Source organism: Psammomys obesus, unplaced genomic scaffold, assembly GCF_907164565.1.
Source record: "Psammomys obesus unplaced genomic scaffold, mPsaObe1.curated_primary_1811, whole genome shotgun sequence".
Classification (NCBI taxonomy): Eukaryota; Metazoa; Chordata; class Mammalia; order Rodentia; family Muridae; genus Psammomys; species Psammomys obesus.
In genome coordinates this window covers 8,350,613-8,369,309 of record NW_026586662.1, presented here as the reverse complement: position 1 = coordinate 8,369,309, position 18,697 = coordinate 8,350,613, and the positions used below count along the sequence as shown (strand labels likewise).

The following is an 18,697-nucleotide window of genomic DNA, read 5'->3' as shown; positions in this document are numbered from 1 at the left end:
ACAGTAAACTTTAAAAGAAACTATATTTTCAATGTTTTCAGAAAGCATAGGAATATTTTTACTCAGAAAAAAAAGAAAAAAATCACTAAACATCAATAGTGAAATTGTTTATCTTATTTTGATTCTTAAAAACTCTAATTGACAAATACCTGTTCCTTCTTAATGAAACAAGACTTCAATTAAAGATTGCTGTGCCAAATTAAAGAGATTAAATATTTCTTCACATGAAATAAGTGTGAGAAGGAGAAAGATTCTAAGAGGAAACATGATGTGTAAGTTGTGCAAACCACAAATCTAACCACTTTATAGTCACCATTTGGGACAATCTAGGAGCTTGTCACAAAAATCAGTCAGTAGGTGTCAGTGTTCATGGTTTCCCAGCTATTAAAAAACTCCAAAGAATTTAAGGAGTTAAAGATCATGGCTCCAGCTTGAGTAGCAAACACAGGCCCTGGTTAGTCCCCACTATCACAGAAAGGAAGAGGCAGAGAAGAAGGGGAGAGAGGATGAGCAGAGAGAGATAGAAAAACTTGAGCCTGTGTCTAGGGGGACACAGTGTCTACACTGCAAAGAGTTTGGAGAGAACAGTGAGGTAAGCCAACAGTAATGAGATTGTTTCTCATGCCCAAAGTCCTGAATTCAACTTTTAGTAATAGAATCAAAGAAAGAAGGGGGAGGTATGGACAAAGGAGGGATAAATAGAGAAAGTGAGCTTAGAACAGGAGATTGTGTGCATTCCACAGCAAAATAGTACAGTGGGGAAAAAAGTGTGAGTTTAGGGGAAATGCAGACTGGTGCTGAAACACCCAGGAGAGACTATACAGAGGAATTGGACTTGAAGGACAAGATTAGAATATTCACATCATGTGAACATTAATTTGGATGCTACATAGTAACATGTAACGTATTATGATCGACATTTTCATATAAGTGGGCAGCTATAAGTGTAGAATAAGGCAATTTTTACTGTAGAAATGATCACTAAATCACTGCCTCACCATGGGAGGCTGAACCAGAAACTCCAGTGTTGTCCCCCATCACATCAGAGAAAACTATATAAAAGCTATCACACAAGATTCAAGGGTTCCTTAAGAACCAGAGCGTAGTCCTCAGGAAGAAGCTTAATATTATCCTCCAACCAGCTGAAATGATTTTTTAATGCCTATAAATGGGTATTATACGTACATATTCATCAATTGGGTCACCGACGGTAGGAGAATAGATGATCCTGTATTGCTGAACTGGCCCATCAGCGTGGTCCCAGGATACAGAGAGGCTGTTGGTCGTCTCTCCAAAGACACGTAGATTCCTTGGTCCACTTCGTGGAACTAAATAAAATACAGTTGGGTTTGCTGTTTGCCTGATAGCATTTCCCAGGTCAGCTTACAGGAAGTGCTTGCTGACACTGACATCACCATTCATGATGCTTACTCCCTCGTGACATGGTCCACATTCCTCTGTGGCTTTAATGTGACATCATTCAGTGTAACATACTACATGTCAGAGACACAGTTATGTGCTGAACTTTTTGTTTGTTTTTGTTTGTTTCTCTGTGCAGCCTTGGCTGTCCTGGACTCACTTTGTAGCTTTGTAGACCAGGCTGGTCTCAAACTCACAGAGATACCCTCTGTCTCCCCTAGTGCTGGGATCACAGGCTTGCGCCTCTGCGCCTACACATAGTGAACTTTAAACAAAACAGAGCTAGGTTTGCACCTAAATATGCAGACTGGGAAAGAAGGGGATGATTTTAACCCCTGCAACCACCACCTCCATTTAATGACATCGAGAGGCTAAGCCTTCACATTTCCAAAGTGCCTGGTTCGCAATAAAACCCACTACATTTAAAAAAAGAAGAAAAAAGGGTGGGGGGAGAGGAAAGACCTCTTTCATTTAAATGCCAAATTTTGATTTTTATGATCAAACGAAATTCACTCAGCACAAAAGATAATTGTGGACACACAGACTGAGCCTGGAATGTGAATGTGGGAATCCCCAGGCAGAATTACTTGCAGAGGCTTCCATGGACCGCACCGAGTCCTCAGAATCTCTCACTCACCACCCACCACCCGCCACCCGCCACACACCCCTCACTCGGTGACAAGAGATAAAGTGAAAACGGGATTTTTGCCTCACGTGTTCGGCCCTGGCCGGGGCTGGGATTCCCCTCTCCATCTGAGTAGAGAGCCACAATGTTCACAGAGTAGGGTGTGTCCGGAGTCAGCCTCTCCAGATGCACCATGCGGGTATTCCCTGGCACCACAATCTGAAGGGGAGAAAACGTGCCAATTTTTGTCTGACAGCTAACCAGAGGCTTGCCAGCTCTTCAGTTAGTCAGCACAATAGTATTTATCGTAAAAGGCTGAGCCCAGGCATGTTAGATGCCAAGTGTGCTCTTCTGCAAAATCTGCCTCTAGCCCAGTGTTAGATACAGGTTATTCTCAAAAATCCACATATTTGCTTTTCTCATAAAGATTTGTAAATGGAATACCTAGGGTGCACATTTGCTTGGAGTAGATGCTAAATGTATGCACAGGTTTAAGATCCCATTCTCATGGCAGAGATTTTAGCATCAAAACAGAAACTTTGGATAAGGGTAAAGTCATTAAGAAAGAAATTACATCATACCATATAGAGGGACATTAAAAAATCAACACTACTAGAGAATACACTCTTTGCTTATCATTTTCTTATCTTTGTTCATCATCGCTTGCTTTTGCAAAGACTTGTCAGCCCACAGAATCACTTCTTCAGTGTTCTGATGCCATTATTATTCACACAAGTAACTTATTATTTGCACATCATTGGCCTTCTCACAAAACAGAGCTGGAACTGTATCAGAAAGACAACCGCGAGTCTCCGACCATACCACCCCAAACATGCCTGTTTGCATCTGCCCTCAGAAGGTAAACTGCCTGCTCAGCACTTGGATGAAATACTGAAGAGACATGTTTTCAGAGCAAAGACTCTTGTTCTTTCCCAGGGCATCTATTATCGAAAGATCCAGAAATGGTACGTGTCTCCTACAATTATTATTAACTCATAGCTAATTCATAGTCTCCCCCGCCAAGTTCTTTTCTAAGCAAACATATATATCTGTCTTAATTCACACCATTTAGATATTATGTAGCAGCATATTGATGGGTCATATTCTTAAAGGCTCCTCCATGTGACTCAAACATGTAATTGTAATCATCAGGAAGCATGGTCTGCGTGACAGGCAGTGACACCGATAGTTGGCTTATTGTTCCCCAGGAGCCACAGAGGAATCTACGAGATTCTTTCCTGGGCTCTAGGATGACAAAATTACTCACAGATTCCGAGGGTCTCGTGCCAGCAGCGGGGGAGTACACGATACGGTACTGCTGCACCGGGCCTGGGGCAGGGTCCCAGCGGACATGGAGGCTGTTGGGCGTAGGATTATACACGTGGATGTTTCTTGCCAGCCCTCTCACCACTGCAGAGAGGAAAGCCAATGCCCATTTCTCATGTCTGTTTGTTCTCGTCAAGCTTTTCATCACTTTCTCACAAGTTACACTCCGTAAGAGGATAAAATCCTATCTACTTCATACCGCTATCTACACGCAAAAAGAAAAGCATGCTAAAAACTCCAAATACAAAGTCAGTCAAAGTTAGCCTTTGCATGCATGGAGTCAATGATGTTTTCAGTAAAAACAAGTGAGTGTGTGCAGCAGGGTTGGGCTGCCTGCAAAGGAACACAAAACAAGGGAAAGGAAACAAAAAAGGAGCTGAGTTTCCAGTATTGGTAATGAGGCTGGAGAAGAAATTTTTTTTTTTTATAGCCTGACTTCTAACCCACAGAAAGACATGGAACCCATCAGATTCAGTCAGCTGCTTTCAATCATGTATTCTTTCACTCATTCCTGCTTTATTTAACACTAGCTGTGGAATATCTTCTATGATTAAAAGAAGACAAAAAGACAAGTCAGTTCTCAATGATCTCCCACCAATAAAATTTAGAAAATGAAGTCTGCTTACCAACCCAAAGCTCTAGCTTAAGCAACAGCATCATCTTCTAGACCCCTGACCGTTCCCCAGGACAAACTACCCACGCTTGATCCTCTTCAACCAGCCGCAAGTATGTTTTAGAAGTCAGAAAGTGTAAGTGTTCACACAAAAAAAAACTAAGCAATATCCAGAGAGAACAGCAAAAGCATTTAAGCTGAGCTGACTATATCAAAGGTAAATGAAAGCACAAAACACCAAAAATATTCTAGGAGCAAAGCAGAAAAAATGCACAACCAAGTAATGAAGTGAGTGGGTTTCAACAACCTACACTATAAAATCCAATGACAAAAGAAGACGCTGAGACTTATGGCCAACTGTTGGGCAGTGTGCATGGAATCTTATGTAAGAAGTGGGAAATAATAGATCTGGAGAGGACAGGAACTCCACAAGGAGAGCAACAGAACCAGAAATTTGAACTCAGGGGTTTTTCCTGAGATTCATACTCCACCCAAGTACCATGCATGGAGATAACCTAGAACCCCTGCACAGATGTAGCCCATGGCAGTTTAGTGTCCAAGTGGGTTACATAGTAATGGGAAGATGGACTGCCTCTGACATAATCTGATTGGCCTGCTCTTTGATCACCTCCCCCTAAGGGGGGAGCAGCCTTACCAGGCCACAGAAGATGACAATGCAGCCACTCCTGATGAGATCTGATAGACTAAGATCAGAAGGAAGGAGAGGAGGACCTCCCCTATCAGTGGACTTGGGGAGGGACAGGGAAGGTAAGATCAAGAGGGGAGGAGGGAGGGGCTTATGGAAAGATACAAAATGAATAAAGTGTGATTAATAAAAATTTAAAAAAAAGAAGAAAAAAATCCAATGACAAGGCACAAAACACAGCTCCATACATCTTTGTCAATGAAAGAGAATAATTGAGATCATACAAGGATGAATATGATACACATTTATAGATTCTGAAATTATAATTTCAAAGCAATGTCACTCAAATGTTATTTTATCCACCAACAAGTTAAGAGTTGGTGTTTGAAAAGTGAACTGTGGGTCGGTCATGTTGATGTTTTTAATCTTCTCAATTCTGACTTTTTTCTAATTTTCTTCCATGGCCAATATAACCTTCACAGTGATTGAAATCAATGTCTGTAATGGAAAGTCATTTCCCCTGCTTTTCACTTACATGTCCTTCCAGTGTCTGATGTGCGCCCACCATCACCTTCCGTATAGACAGGGACCACTGTAATAGTGTAAGGGGTGTCAGGCTGCAGGTTCCTAAGAATGGCATAGTTGGTATTCCCAGGGATTGGTACCTAAAGGTTGTCATAAAACACAAAGAAGAGTATCGAATTTGAAAATGTTAAAGGAGCTAATCTTTCAAATAATATAGCCCCAACTGAAAACAGTACCTCAAGGAAATTGCAAGAACTTTGTAAAGACATCTCTGTATACAGCGCCTCCCTTGATCTCCTACTTCAACCAGCACCCAACCCAGAAACTCCCTACACCCTAGGCTCTAAAGCATCAAGGATGAGTCCTCTGTCAAGTCCTTCATTTCAAGTGAATATTAATTTTTCACTTTTAAACAACTTACCTCTTTCTGTTTCCTTTCTAAACCAGTCACCTAAAGTTTAAACAGACTAGCATTTTCCATTTATGAGTAAGTTCGAAGGCAGCCTGGTCTACATAGCAAGTTCCAGGACAGCCAGGACTACACAGAAAGACCCGTCTCAAAAGATAATAATTACCAATTCCTCTGGGCCATCTGCTGTTGGGGCATAGAAGAGTTTGTACTGGCGAGGATTGCCCTCTGCATGGTCCCAGCGAACACTCAAGGTGCTGGTAGAAGGGTCATACACTCTTAAATTCCTCACGGTGTTCAGAGGTTCTGGAATACACAGGAAGTACAGTAAGTAGTGGTGTTCTAACTGGCAAATATATCTGAAGCACAGGTTAAGCAATATCTTCAACCACCTAGAGCACAGCAGACACCCCACAGATATTTGTTGAAGTAATTATTAAACAAACAAAAGATTTGCATTTCTGTGGTATATATGTCTCATCTATCTGTAGGACATTATGGCTCCCTGAACTTTTTTTTTAATCCTGGTAGATGATGACATCATTTGTTTACACAAATAAAGACTTCATCATTACAAGCAAGGACATGAAAAACGACTACCATCATTCTTAAAATATGACTCTTTTAAGATGGCTCAGGGAATATCATGGGAGAGAAGACAGGAGTCAGAATACCAGGAAGTCTTCAGCTGAAACAGTCTCTCCTAAAAAAATGGCTGCATAAACAAGACCAGACCTATGGCAATATCAATGAGCACGTTGACATGGAATGGAAAAATTATTCATGGGGTTCTATCAGAGACAAAGAACTACAGGCAACTATCAACTTCTGGGAGAATTAGCCTCAACCAGGATGAGCCTCTTTATTGGTTGTTCAATGCAGAACAGCCATCCTGGAAACCATATACACACAAACAACAAAAATGGGCTCAGCTGGTTGTACTTACATATATTTGCACATGACTAGACCCACTCAAGAGCACATAACAAACATAACCAAAGAAAAAGAGGCTATTGCCAGGCATGGCAGTACACACTTTTAATACCAGCACTCAGGAGGCAGAGTCAGGCAGTTATCTGTGATTTCAAGGCCAGCCAAGTCTACATGGGCTATGTAGAGAGAATCTGTCTCAAAAAAAAAGAAAGAAAGAAAGAAGGAAGAATGTAGGAAAGAAGGAAGGAAGGAAGTGAGTCTTGAGAGTATGTGGTCATGGAAGGGAGTTAAAGAAAAGTAGCTGGGAGGAGCTAGGAGGAGGAAAGAGACAGAAAGTGATGTAATTGTATTTCAATTAAAAATGTTCTGAATTTTTTTAATTTTATAAAAAGATCAGTAAGACATTCTGTTCCCTCTGTGCTTATAGAAAATGTGATTGCATTCCATGTTGGTTATTAGGAAGCTTCGGGGTCTCACTTACTGGTCTTGCCCCTTCCAGTCATCCGGCCGCCTTCACCATCGGGATACTGGGAGGACACGGTGATGGTGTACGGAGTGTCAGGCTTCAGTTTCTGCAGGACCACGCTGTTCTGCCGTCCTCCTACTGTGGTCTTGAGGAAAACATTTCTTGGTGAGCATCAACCTTACGCTTTCCAAGTCACTAATTTATTAAATACAGCTCTTTCTCTGGGGGTACTATCTGAGACCCCAGCCAAGTTCTAGAACCATGCCCCACGATGAAGGCTTAAAATATATCTCATGGCATAATTTTAAATACAGAGTATGTGTCTAAAGTCATGGAAAGAATGCCAAGCTTTAAACTGGAGACCTCAAAAAGATATTTCTACTTGCTAGCCGCCAGCACTGCAAAATTTCATCCAAAACACATTTCACAGAACTCTTCCCAAAAACAAGGCATTAATCATAAGTGAGCTACAAAGGGTCTTTAAGATACCAAAGAACTGCATCATTTTAGAGGCCCCACACCACACAGTATTATTCTTGCCATTTTACAGATGTTTTTTATTTGCTTTAGAAACACATTAAAATGGTTCGGCAAAGGATCTAAAGCTCTTGGTGTTTCTCCGAAACACGGCCACTCTAACAGCATTAGCTGTGTAAACGACGTGACCAGACCCCTCGCCAAGCCACACTCAGGCAGGGGTTCCCAGTAAGCTCCGTGATACCCGCCATGAGGTATGAAGCTTCTCAATTTCCTCCAATTATAGAGTCTGAAGTTTTTAATTCGTTGCTCAAAGCCGTCTTGCTATCTTGTTGAAAGAAAATTTGTACGATTTGTTAACAGTCTACTGAATTCAGATGTTTATGCCATAGTAATTAAAATCATATGAAAATGGCACGAAAATGGCACACTGCCCACAGTGAGTATTCATGAAAATGGCTGAATGTATTAGCACAAACAGATGTTTCCAACTTAGCACCCATTCACTCAAATGATCTGAGTTCCAGAAGGAAAAAAAAAAACAAAACAACTCCATGGAATAGTGTAGCCAACTTCAATATGAAGAAACTGAGTTACAATCGCACATTTCAAACCATCTACTATCAGAAGTTGTGGGAGAGAGAGCAGTCAGGACCAGCAGAGGCTGCATTTGTGAAAACTTTGGTGTGTAACAGAGTGGAAGCGCTTATTCAGGAGAACTAATATTATAAGGAAGGAAATGGGTGTCTACTTCTATCTCCCATCCGACTTTCCAAAATAAGCACAGAGTTGGTAATTTGTTGCTTTGATTATTTCATAGGCTGGCATCCAAATAGGATTGGACCATTTGTGGTCCAGCTAAGTTCATTTGCCAGGTGAGAGCAGTGGCCTTTACTGCGTACATTTATCTACTGCCAACCCCAACGCTGCTAACCTTCTAAACCAGTGAGAGATACGGTCCATTGGCTTGAGCTCAGCACATTTCATATTAAAAATTCAAGCCTTGTCCATGAGGTTATACAAGTAAATAATGCCTTGCCCCCACCCTGCCGCTGGCAAAAAAAAAAAAAAAAAAAAAAAAAAAATAGCAAAGTTCTAGATCTTTCTTATTAAAAAGGACATTTGAAAATAAATAATAAAATATAACCCTACCTATATATAAATTGTGATACTTCCTGGTTTGAGATAAAGTTCACACCATAAAAGACAAAGCTGGTGGAATCCCAGACAAGCAGCTAAGTTAAACAAGGGGTATCAACAAAGGCTCTATTGAATAATCCGGAGAGCTGGGATGGTAAGGATGACAGCTGAGCTCCAGGATTGTCATCTTCCTCAGGGACCTCCGTTTGGTAAACATTTTTAATTACATCGGTGAACTTCCAGATCTGGAAATAACAGATCTGATATAATCATAACTATTGAAGATCTACTCTGGAACTCAGATGTCATCATGCTAATTGGATACATGACTTATGTGTGCTTACTATGAAGAACCATCGGGTCCCACGGAGAGTATGCTCTCCAGAGGGGGGGGCAGCTAGGTTCAAGTGACTCTGTACAATACAGGAAATCCTACATTCTATAACAAGGTAAACACTGTAAACACTCTAGGGAAATAGCGGAAGGGAAGCAGGCAGAAGGTATCCAACTTGCACATTTTACAAAATGAATTACCGTTTGTTCGCTCCCTTCTCCTGTTGAAGGCTGATGTGTGATTCTGTATTTCTGCACACGGCCGCTAGCAGGATCCCACTTAACAGTCAAGCTGTTAGATGTGGCATTGTACACCTGAAGGTTCCGTGGGCCACTCTTTGGAGCTAAATAAAGATTGTTGAAGGTGTATTAAATACAGAGAACAGTTTCTCCTGCTAAAAAATAAAAATAAAAACTGTGTACTTTCCAAAGAAAACAACAGTGTTATGAACCACTGGGTTTAGGATTAAATTTAAACCAATAATAAGGTCACTGGATATTAAATGGTTATTTGGTGCAGAGTGAATACGTTAGTTCCCGCAAACTTGATCCTCTTGGGTGATGAAGCCCAGACCCTCAATTTGAAAGAATTTGCAAATGGGTTTTTGAAGAAGATACCATAAAAGTGGGTCCCTCAAAAGACTCGTCTTTATAAAAGGAGTGAGAGCGAGCTCATTTTTTTGTCTGCCATGTAACAGTACAATGAAAAGATGAATGCAGACCCCTGCCCAAGAGCAAAACTGGCTGTCATCATTGATTCAGCTCTGACTTCCTAGTCTCCAGACTTTTTTTTTTTTTTTTAGTGGTACTAGAGATTGAAGGTAAGGCTTGCAGATGCTAGGCACGTGCCCTACTACTGACCTTTTGTTATTTTATCTCTTTATTCACGTATTTCATGGTGGACCACACAGCTGCCACAGCTTCAGAGGACAATTTGGAGGAGTCAATTCTAGCCTTCCCCTGGGTGAGTGCCAAGACTTGACGTAAGGCTCTCACACTTGGTGGCCAGCACCTTGACCTGCTGACTTATCTTGACCACCCTTGTTATTTTTTTGTTGTGAGTCAGGGTCTTACTTAATTGACCAGATTGGCCTTGAGCTCACTATGCTCCTTCTCAGCCTCCGAAGCAACTAGAACTATAGGCCCGCAGCATATAATCAGGCTTCTATTCTCCAGAATTATTGGCATACAAATGTTTGCTGCTTATGCCATCCAGTCTAGTATTTTGTTATGGAAGCCCAAGCTGACTCATACCACTCTTCAACAAGTAAAAGCAAGTGTCTCGAGAAAGGCTTGATAAAAGCAATCCTTCCTATTAAAATGCAGAAAGCCTGTTCACAACGGATTCTGTTGGTTAGTTTATACTTTGCTCATTCAGACAACCCAATAGGTTAACCTCTTACCTTGTGTTGTTAAAGGTATCAAGCGCACTAAAAGAAAGCAGAATTTGTAGGAACATTAGAAACGCAGCTGGAACTCGGTTTCCTAACACTGACTTTTGATCAAGTTATGATTTGAAAGTAAGACACCTACATGTCCTCTCGCTGCCGCTCAGGTTGTCACTCTCAGATTCATCAGGGTAGATAGCAGTAATGGAAACGTCATACTGAGTGTTGGGGTTCAGATTTTCAAACACCAAGGTATTTTCGTCTCCATTTACGATGGTCTTCAGCAAAGAAGGAAAAATCATATGCACACTAAATTAATAATCCATTTATATCTTGCACACCCAATGACATTGTGCTGACATCTTTAGGTAAATATTGCCACTTGCCAAAAATATTTTTTTTCTTTTTTATTTATTTTTCTTTATTAATTTACACTTTATTCACTTTGTATCCTCCCTGTGGTTCTCTCCCTCCTCCCATCCCAATCCCTCCCTTCCTCCACCCTTTGCATGCATGCCCCTCCCCGCGTCCACTGATAGGGGAGGACTTCTTTTCCTTCCTTCTGATCCTAGTCAATTAGGTCTCATCAGGAGTGGCTGCATTGTCTTCTTCTGTGGCCTGGTAATGCCACTTCCCCCTCAAGGGGAGTTAATTAAAGAGCAGGCCAATCAGTTAATGTCAGAGTGTCTCTGTTCCTATTACAATGGAACCCACTTGGATACTGAGCTGCCATGGGCTACATCTGTGCAGGGGTCTTAGGTTATCTCCATGCATAGTCCTTGGTTGGAGTATCAGTCTCAGGAAAGACCCCTGTGCTCAGATTTTTTGGTTCTCTTGCTCTCCTTGTGGAGTTCCTGTCCTCTCCAGATCTTACTGTTTCCCACTTCTTTCATAAGATTCCCTGCACTCTGCCTAAAGGTTGCCCGTAAGTCTCAGCATCTACATTGATAGTCTGCAGGGCAGAGCTTTTCAGAGGTCCTCTGTGTCAGGCTCCTGACTTGTTCCCTCTTTTGTCCTTCTTCTGATGTCCATCCTCTTTGCCTTTCTGGATAGGAATTGACCATTTTAGCAAGCGTCCTCCCTCTAGATTAGTTTCTTTAGGTGTTCAGATTTTAGTAGGTTTATCCTATATTATATGTCTATATGAGTGAGTATATACCGTGTGATTTTTATCTGTAACAGAATGTGGTGCTTTGAATAAGAAATGACTCCCATAGGCTCAGACATTTGAATACTCAGTGCTTAGTTGGTTGCGCTGTTTGGAGAGGTTTCAAGAGGAACCTTGAAACCTTGCTGAGGGAAGCACAACACTGGGGCAGGCTTATCTGACAGAGGGCTAATATCCAGGATACGTAAAGAACTCAAGAAAGTAAAAAGCAACAAATCAAGTAATCCAATTTAAAAATGGGGTATAGAGCTAAACAGAGACTTCTGAATAGAAGAATACTGAATTGCAGAGAAACACTTAAAGAAATGCTCAACATACTTAGTCATCAAGGAAATGTAAATAAAAACAACCCTGAGATTTCACCTTACACCCATCAGAATGGCTAAGATCAAAAACTCAGGTGCCTATACATGCTGGAGAGGATGTGGAGAAAGGGGAACCCTCCTCTATTCCTGGTGGGAATGTAAACTTGTACAACCACTTTGAAAATCAATCTGGTGCTTTCTCAGAAAACTAGGAATAGTTCTTCCTCAAGATCAAGGTATACCACTCCTCTACATATATCCAAAAGATGCTCAAGTACACAACAAGGACATTTGCTCAACCATGTTCATAGCAGCTTTATACATGAGAACCAGAAGCTGGAAACAACCCAGATGTCCCTCAACAGAAGAATGGATGCAAAAATTGTGGTGCATTTACACAATGGAATACTATTCAACAATTAAAAACAAGGAAATCATGAAATTTGCAAACAAATGGTGGGAACTAGAAAAGATCAACCTAAGTGAGGTGTCCCAGAAGCAGAAAGACACACATGGTATATGCTCACTTCTAAGTGGATATTAGACATATAATAAAGTATAAACATACTAAAATCTGTACACCTAAAGAAGCTAAGCAAAAAGGAGGACCTTGGGTAGGATGATCAATCCTCATTCAGAAAGGCAAAAAGGATAGACGTCAAAATAGGAAGAAAACAGGGAACAAGACAGGAACCTCCCACAAAGGGCCTACTCGGCAGGGTATTAAAGCAGATACTAAGACTCATAGCCAAACATTGGGCAGATTGCAGGGACTCTCATGAAAGTAGGAGGAGATAGGAAGACCTAGAGGGGACAGGAGATCCACAAGGAGAGCAACAGAACCAAAAAATCTGGGCACAGGGCTCTTTTCTGAGACTGATACTCCAACCAGGATAACCTAGAACCCCTGCACAGATGTAGCCCATGGCAACTCAGTCTCCAAGTGGGTATCCTAGTAAGGGGAACAGGGGCTGTCTCTGACATGAACTCACTGGCTGGCTCTTTGATCACCTCCTCCTCAGGGGGAAGCAGCCTTACCAGGCCACAGAGGAAGACAAAGAAGCCAGTCTTGATGAGACCTGATAGAGTAGGGTCAGATGGAAGGGGAGGAGAACTGCCCTATCAGTGGACTGGGGGAGGGGCATGGGAGGAGAGGAGGGAAGGAGGGTGGGATCAGGAGGGGTGGGGGAGGGGGCTATAGCTGGGATACAAAATGAATAAATTGTAATTAATTTAAAAATAATTCATTTTTTTAAAAAGAGCCCACAGGCTTGTCCCACTTCTAATTTGCTTCCTGCTTGCAGTTGGGGATGTGATCCCTCAGCTTCCTACTCTGGCTGCCATGCCTGCTGCTGCCATGCTGCCTCACCATAAGGGACTCTTCTCCCTTTGGTACCTCAAGCCCAAATCAGTTCTTCCTCCCATGAGTTGCCTTGGAGGTGGTATATTATCACAGCAACAGAAAGCAACTGATCCACAGAAGTAAGATATATTTTAGCCACACTTCCCTATAAGCAAATGGAGGAAGAACGAGACAGAAGGGAGCTAACATTACCTCCATCTTATCTGGGTTTCCAACAGGTGCCCAGGTAATCCTGTAGAGAGACACATCTGAAGCTCCATGATCCCAAGTTCCCCTGAAACTCTCCGGTGTTACTTCAGTAAACTGTAGGTTTGTTGGGGCTGGAACACGCCCTAGCATAGAAAATTCAAGATTATGAGTTTCGTTGGGAACCGCAAACTCCATTTAATATAATTAAAGTTTTCTATTTTAAAGGATGAGGTTTTTTTAAACTGACAAAATACATAGCATTAGAATAAAATACTTCACCAGTTTATCTCAGCTGAAAAATAATATAAGGCAAGCGGTGTGTTGTTATATTTGTAGGTTACTAAAATTTGTAAAATGCATAAGTCTATGCTTTTAAAATGATGATCTTTTTAAAGTACTATTTAGTAATACTCTTCTATTTCAGTGGTTCCCAAACATGTTGTATGTCCGATATAAAAAGAATCTAGTAGAGCAGCAATATAGAAAGCACAGTTTCCAGCCTTAGCTTTTGAAAGCATGAATTGAAAGCATTAATCTTATCACTGAATTAACTATTTCCTAACTTTTCTCTCTTTTTATCTGTTGTATATACAGAGCTGTCAAGTCTATGCACAGCATCATCTTCATATCTACTTATGATCTTTACCAGATAAGAACTGATAGCCAGAAGACAAATGAAATAGTTACAAGATTTTGCATCATAGCAGAGTTAAAGAGGAGAGAGAAGTGTGCCTGCCTGACAAAATACCAGGATCAAATAGACACAACCCGGCACCAACAAAGCAGCTGCTGATTTGGGTGTGGGTTAATAGCCAGCCTTCTATTGTATCAGAAGCAAAGATTTTGGACTCTGACCTCTGCAAAAGTCCAGACCCACCAGAAGATTAATGATGAGGCCCAGAAAGCTGTCTCGATTCTCTAGACGTGTGCCGGCCTGTGGGAGCCACTAGCCACATGTGGCTATTGAGAAGTTAATCTGACTAATCTGAACTAAGATGAGTCATGAATACAAATGTAAGACCTATTTACAGGAAGTGTGAAATACCTTATTTTATTCTTTTATTGTTATTATTATGCTGAGGCATTGAAGTGACACGTTTTATCATTTTATTATTTTTTGTTTAAATAAAGTCGTTTTTTTTCTGTGTCACTTTATCTTTTTTTTTTTAAATGTTGGAATTTTTGTAATTACATTTGAGGCTCCTGTGATTAGTTTAGGATACTGCTGGCTCACAGCTTTCATTTTATTCAATATTGTGATCAAGATATTATAAACTGAGCACCTGATTGCCTCATTACATGCTTAGCTGAGTTAAGCAGGAGCTAGAGATACCAAATAAAATTCTCTGCCTTCACTGGGAAGGAATCAGGGGGATCAAGTAACTATGAAAGGAACAGGCACGATAACTGAGCTAAACTCTTCAGAAATACAAAAGCAAAGAAAAACTGACACTCGTGGAAGTTGATGGAAGGGAACAAGGAACGAGGGTCCTGCAGGTTATCCTGTGTCTCTGTACCATGCTGCCCCAAAGCCTCCTCTGGAGGCTTCTTCTGGACTCTGACTGTTCATTCTGAGTCACACTCTCCTGACCTTTCTTTCATGATCTTGGGACTTGCCATAAATCTTTTATATTGACAACTAAACTGTGAACTGCTGAAGGGGGGGGGGAGGCATGTATTTAATGTTTATTCTGATAGCATAGCGTTTCACATAAAAAAAGAGACAGAGAGAGAAATTAATTCACAAATCACAAATCATCAAATGCTGGCCAAAGAATATTAAGAGATGAAATGTCCCAGCAGACTTGCAAGCACATTAAATATTTCCTACGTGTCCACAAAACGGGGCACAACTCACGGGTTGTCTCGTAAGCAGTCACTGGGGGAGATTCGCCTTCATCATAAACTGCAGAAACGCTCACTGTGTAAGGAGTTTGAGAGGAGAGGTCTTTGAGGGTGGTGCTGGCCCTTGATCTGTCCACCTCCACCTAACAGGAAGAAAACGGTGGTGCTACTCTTAGAAAACATTGGTTCTGTCCCCTCTCTTCTGCTTACCAGAGATCTCAGCACAAGAGCACAGAATCATGACACCAAAAAAGCAGAATTTCCAGTTTGCATAAAGATCCAGAAAATGGGCACACCTTGAATGTCTCCAAAGCAGTAAAATGTATATACAGGTGCCATAATGAACTGATTTTCAGTCAAGCAGTGCCTGTCTGTGGCGTCAAGCAACCAATCTATTTTTAATCTGCATCTTTTACTATCATTGTATTATTACTTTCAGAAGTGATCTTTTTTATGTATCTCATTTGTTGTGTGAGAGAACTCTGTGAGACCCATTGACCATTAAATCCATTTGAAATGTAAACCAAAAAGAAAAAAAAGAAAAAGAAAGAAAGAAATGTGTGCAGACATATAAAATAGCTTTTGTACAATTCATAAATGACAAATATATACAAAAGAGTGAACTACTAGTTTTAAGAATGCTGGCATTAAAATTCCCTCAAAACACCCCATTTTTTAGCCCATCTTTGCTGTATACCCCAACATCACCTCAAAAAGATCCATCCAAAATGTGCAGTCCCTTAATAGCCTGGTCCTCCTTTCCTGCCCAACGGTCTCATCTTATCATTGTCTAACACATTCCTATCCTTCCCCCCCCCCACATCTTCTTGCCACCTTATATTTTTAGAACATTTGGCATTTTTTAATCATTCATAGACTAGAGATCACCATATAAGGCAACTAGATGGGAAAGAAATACCACATGGATTCTATAACTCTTCATCTACTGAGGGATGATGTTTTTGAGATTAAAATCAGACAGCAGAACATTTCCAAACCAAATCTAACACAGTCCAATATATTACTGATTTTCAAAAAAATGTTTTAACCATACAAATTTTCCGCTTTTCATTAACAAAGTGACAAATACTCAAAACACGCTATCATCTACCCTAGATAAGGGTATTTTGTTAAGCCTTGCAGGAAAACAACTATTTCCACATCCTATCTCCTTTCCAACCTACCTCTTTGAACTCCTCTTCTGGAGTTTTGTATCTAACGATGTATTTACGAACTTTTCCAAGCACAGGTTCCCAAATGACAGTCATGGTGCTGTGAGTCACATCTCTGAGTTTCACATCTTTGGGTCTATGTAAGGGTACTGAAGAAGCACAAGAATTAGAAACAGATGTGGGGTCTCCACCGCAGAGCCTTCAGCATCAGCTCAAGCTTTCAGGAAGTTGCTTGGAGGAAACTTAAAGGTGTGTAAGTAAATGACTTGTTTGTTTGTTTGTTTGTTTGTTTGTTTTTCAAGACAGGGTTTCTCTGTATAGCCTTGAATATCCTGGACTCCCTTTGTAAACCAGCCTGGCCTCAAATTCAGGGATCCACCTTTCTCTGCCTCCCCAGTGCTGGGATTAAAGGTGTGTGCCACCACTCCAGACTTGATTTTTTTTTTTTAAATAAAAATCAGACAGGATTGCTTTGTTCTCTAGAAGGCCTTTTAGAGATAGGGTATGTGCTTTTATTTCATTGCTGACTTATTTTTTACATGACAATCTCTTAGTCTAGTTAATTTACTTTCTGCTAAGCTATAATGAACCATGATTCACCATAAATGATATATTTTAGTAAGTTAGTATCTAAAATGAAATCTATCAAAGTGTGCTCTCTTAAGGATGTTATAGGATGTTTCAAAACGTAACAGTAAGACTCGATTCCTGAAGACAACACATATCTGAGTCATAGAACATGGAAAAATTAAGCTGGTACTACTTGTAACCTAGTAACTGCATTCCAGCTGATTAGCTTTCGTGGTGTTAGGAGGAGTTATGTACAGTACCAGAGAGGGGAAGTAATCATCATTCTTATGCTGCTGTGAACCCTGAAGGCTAAAATAATGACTGACCCTGCAAGATATGCTCACTGATAAAATAGTGGCACAAATATCATTGGGAGCAACCAACCACTTTCCGATTTGATTTAAGCCCTGCTCCACAAAATGAAATACATACGTATGACCACCATTATCAAAGACAGCAGCCTGTGACCGCACAGGTCATAGGCCATAAAGAAGAACTTATTACTATTACCTTGATACCACTAAATGAACTCCCGACGATTTACCATAGTATCCATAAGTTACTGCGCATCTCATCCATCACCAGAGAAGCTTCTGACTGCAGAAGACGGTGATTAACACAGAGACCCATGACTGGTCAAGGTGTAAAGAATAAGAGATTGCAAGGGTTTGGCCCTAAATAGGATATCCATAATGCAACCCAAAGCTCAGAAGTAATTTCAGACAGAGGGGGCAGAAATATTTTAACAGCTTGACATGGAAGATAACTAGAAGGCAAGGTTGTTCTCCAAACTCAACAGGGTAGTTGCACATATAAACTCACAGTAATTGGGACAGCATCCATAAGACCTGTGCAAGTTCAAGCCAGAAAAAAAAAATCGCCTGGAGATTGGAAGTGGGCGTGAAGTCCCATCCCTACTGAACAGCTATTGGCAACTGATACCTTCTGTTAGAGAGTGTATCAATTTTCTTTAAGTGTGTGGGCCCTAGTAAAGTAGTGTGCCTCGTTGGATACCCACATTCCCAAGAGTGCTCGGGCAGCACAAATTGGACTCGCTGGGCTTAAAAAGAAAAACATAACACAAAGTTGGGAGAGTAGGGAAGGGAGGTGGGTCTGGGAAATGCTGGAGAATGAATATGATCACAATACATTCACAACATTCTCAAATAATTAATAAAAATAATATTATAGGGTATGTTGTATAAAAGTGGTTATGAGGGTAAAATTAAAAATGGCCAATGCTGGATACCCACTAAACCTGTAAGGACAACTGTATTTTCCTAAGTGGGTTTTTAAAAATCTAAATAAAAAAGTTACCAAAACATAAAAAAGATTACCTTTAGAAAAGATAAATTTGGGGGTGGGGGATCTCTTTTTATTTTTGAGACAGGGTCTTTCTACATAGCCCTGACTGTCCTGGTTTCAATCCGGATATTGCATTGTGATACTCATTACAAGCATCCTGTCTCAACTCTGTGTAAACAGGACAAATTAAAGCAACTAGATACAATGTTGTGCAATGGGAGGAGCCAGAGGACAGGAAAGAGGGGAGGAACTAGAGAGCAGGAGATGAGTGGGAGGAAGGGGGTGGGAGTAGAGCAAGGAGAGCAGAGCTGGAGGAGAGAGCTTGGAAGACGTGGAGCATGAACCAGACCTAAGATTTCACAAAAAGCAAGTATAATGTGGGAAATCTAAATGTTAGGAAACTGAGGGCTTGGAGGTTTAGGAGGCAGTAAATATTGCCCAGCATTGTGTTCTAAGTTAACTAAAAACCCAGTCTCTGTG

The 18,697-nt window shown here is 40.9% G+C and overlaps 1 protein-coding gene across 1 annotated transcript in view; it reads right to left on the bottom strand.

Moving 5' to 3' along the window:
- Col12a1 (collagen type XII alpha 1 chain) overlaps positions 1 to 18,697 on the bottom strand; it is a 114,988-nt gene that overhangs the window by 48,433 nt on the left and 47,858 nt on the right. The window contains exons 26-37 of the mRNA XM_055602521.1: positions 16,355 to 16,491; positions 15,184 to 15,313; positions 13,329 to 13,468; positions 10,446 to 10,578; positions 10,316 to 10,342; positions 9,114 to 9,256; positions 6,978 to 7,107; positions 5,730 to 5,869; positions 5,165 to 5,294; positions 3,312 to 3,454; positions 2,134 to 2,263; positions 1,186 to 1,328 (exon numbers count right to left, since the gene is read on the bottom strand). Coding sequence (XP_055458496.1) covers positions 1,186 to 1,328; positions 2,134 to 2,263; positions 3,312 to 3,454; positions 5,165 to 5,294; positions 5,730 to 5,869; positions 6,978 to 7,107; positions 9,114 to 9,256; positions 10,316 to 10,342; positions 10,446 to 10,578; positions 13,329 to 13,468; positions 15,184 to 15,313; positions 16,355 to 16,491 — 1,526 coding nt within the window. The remainder of the gene's footprint in view (positions 1 to 1,185; positions 1,329 to 2,133; positions 2,264 to 3,311; positions 3,455 to 5,164; positions 5,295 to 5,729; positions 5,870 to 6,977; positions 7,108 to 9,113; positions 9,257 to 10,315; positions 10,343 to 10,445; positions 10,579 to 13,328; positions 13,469 to 15,183; positions 15,314 to 16,354; positions 16,492 to 18,697) is intronic.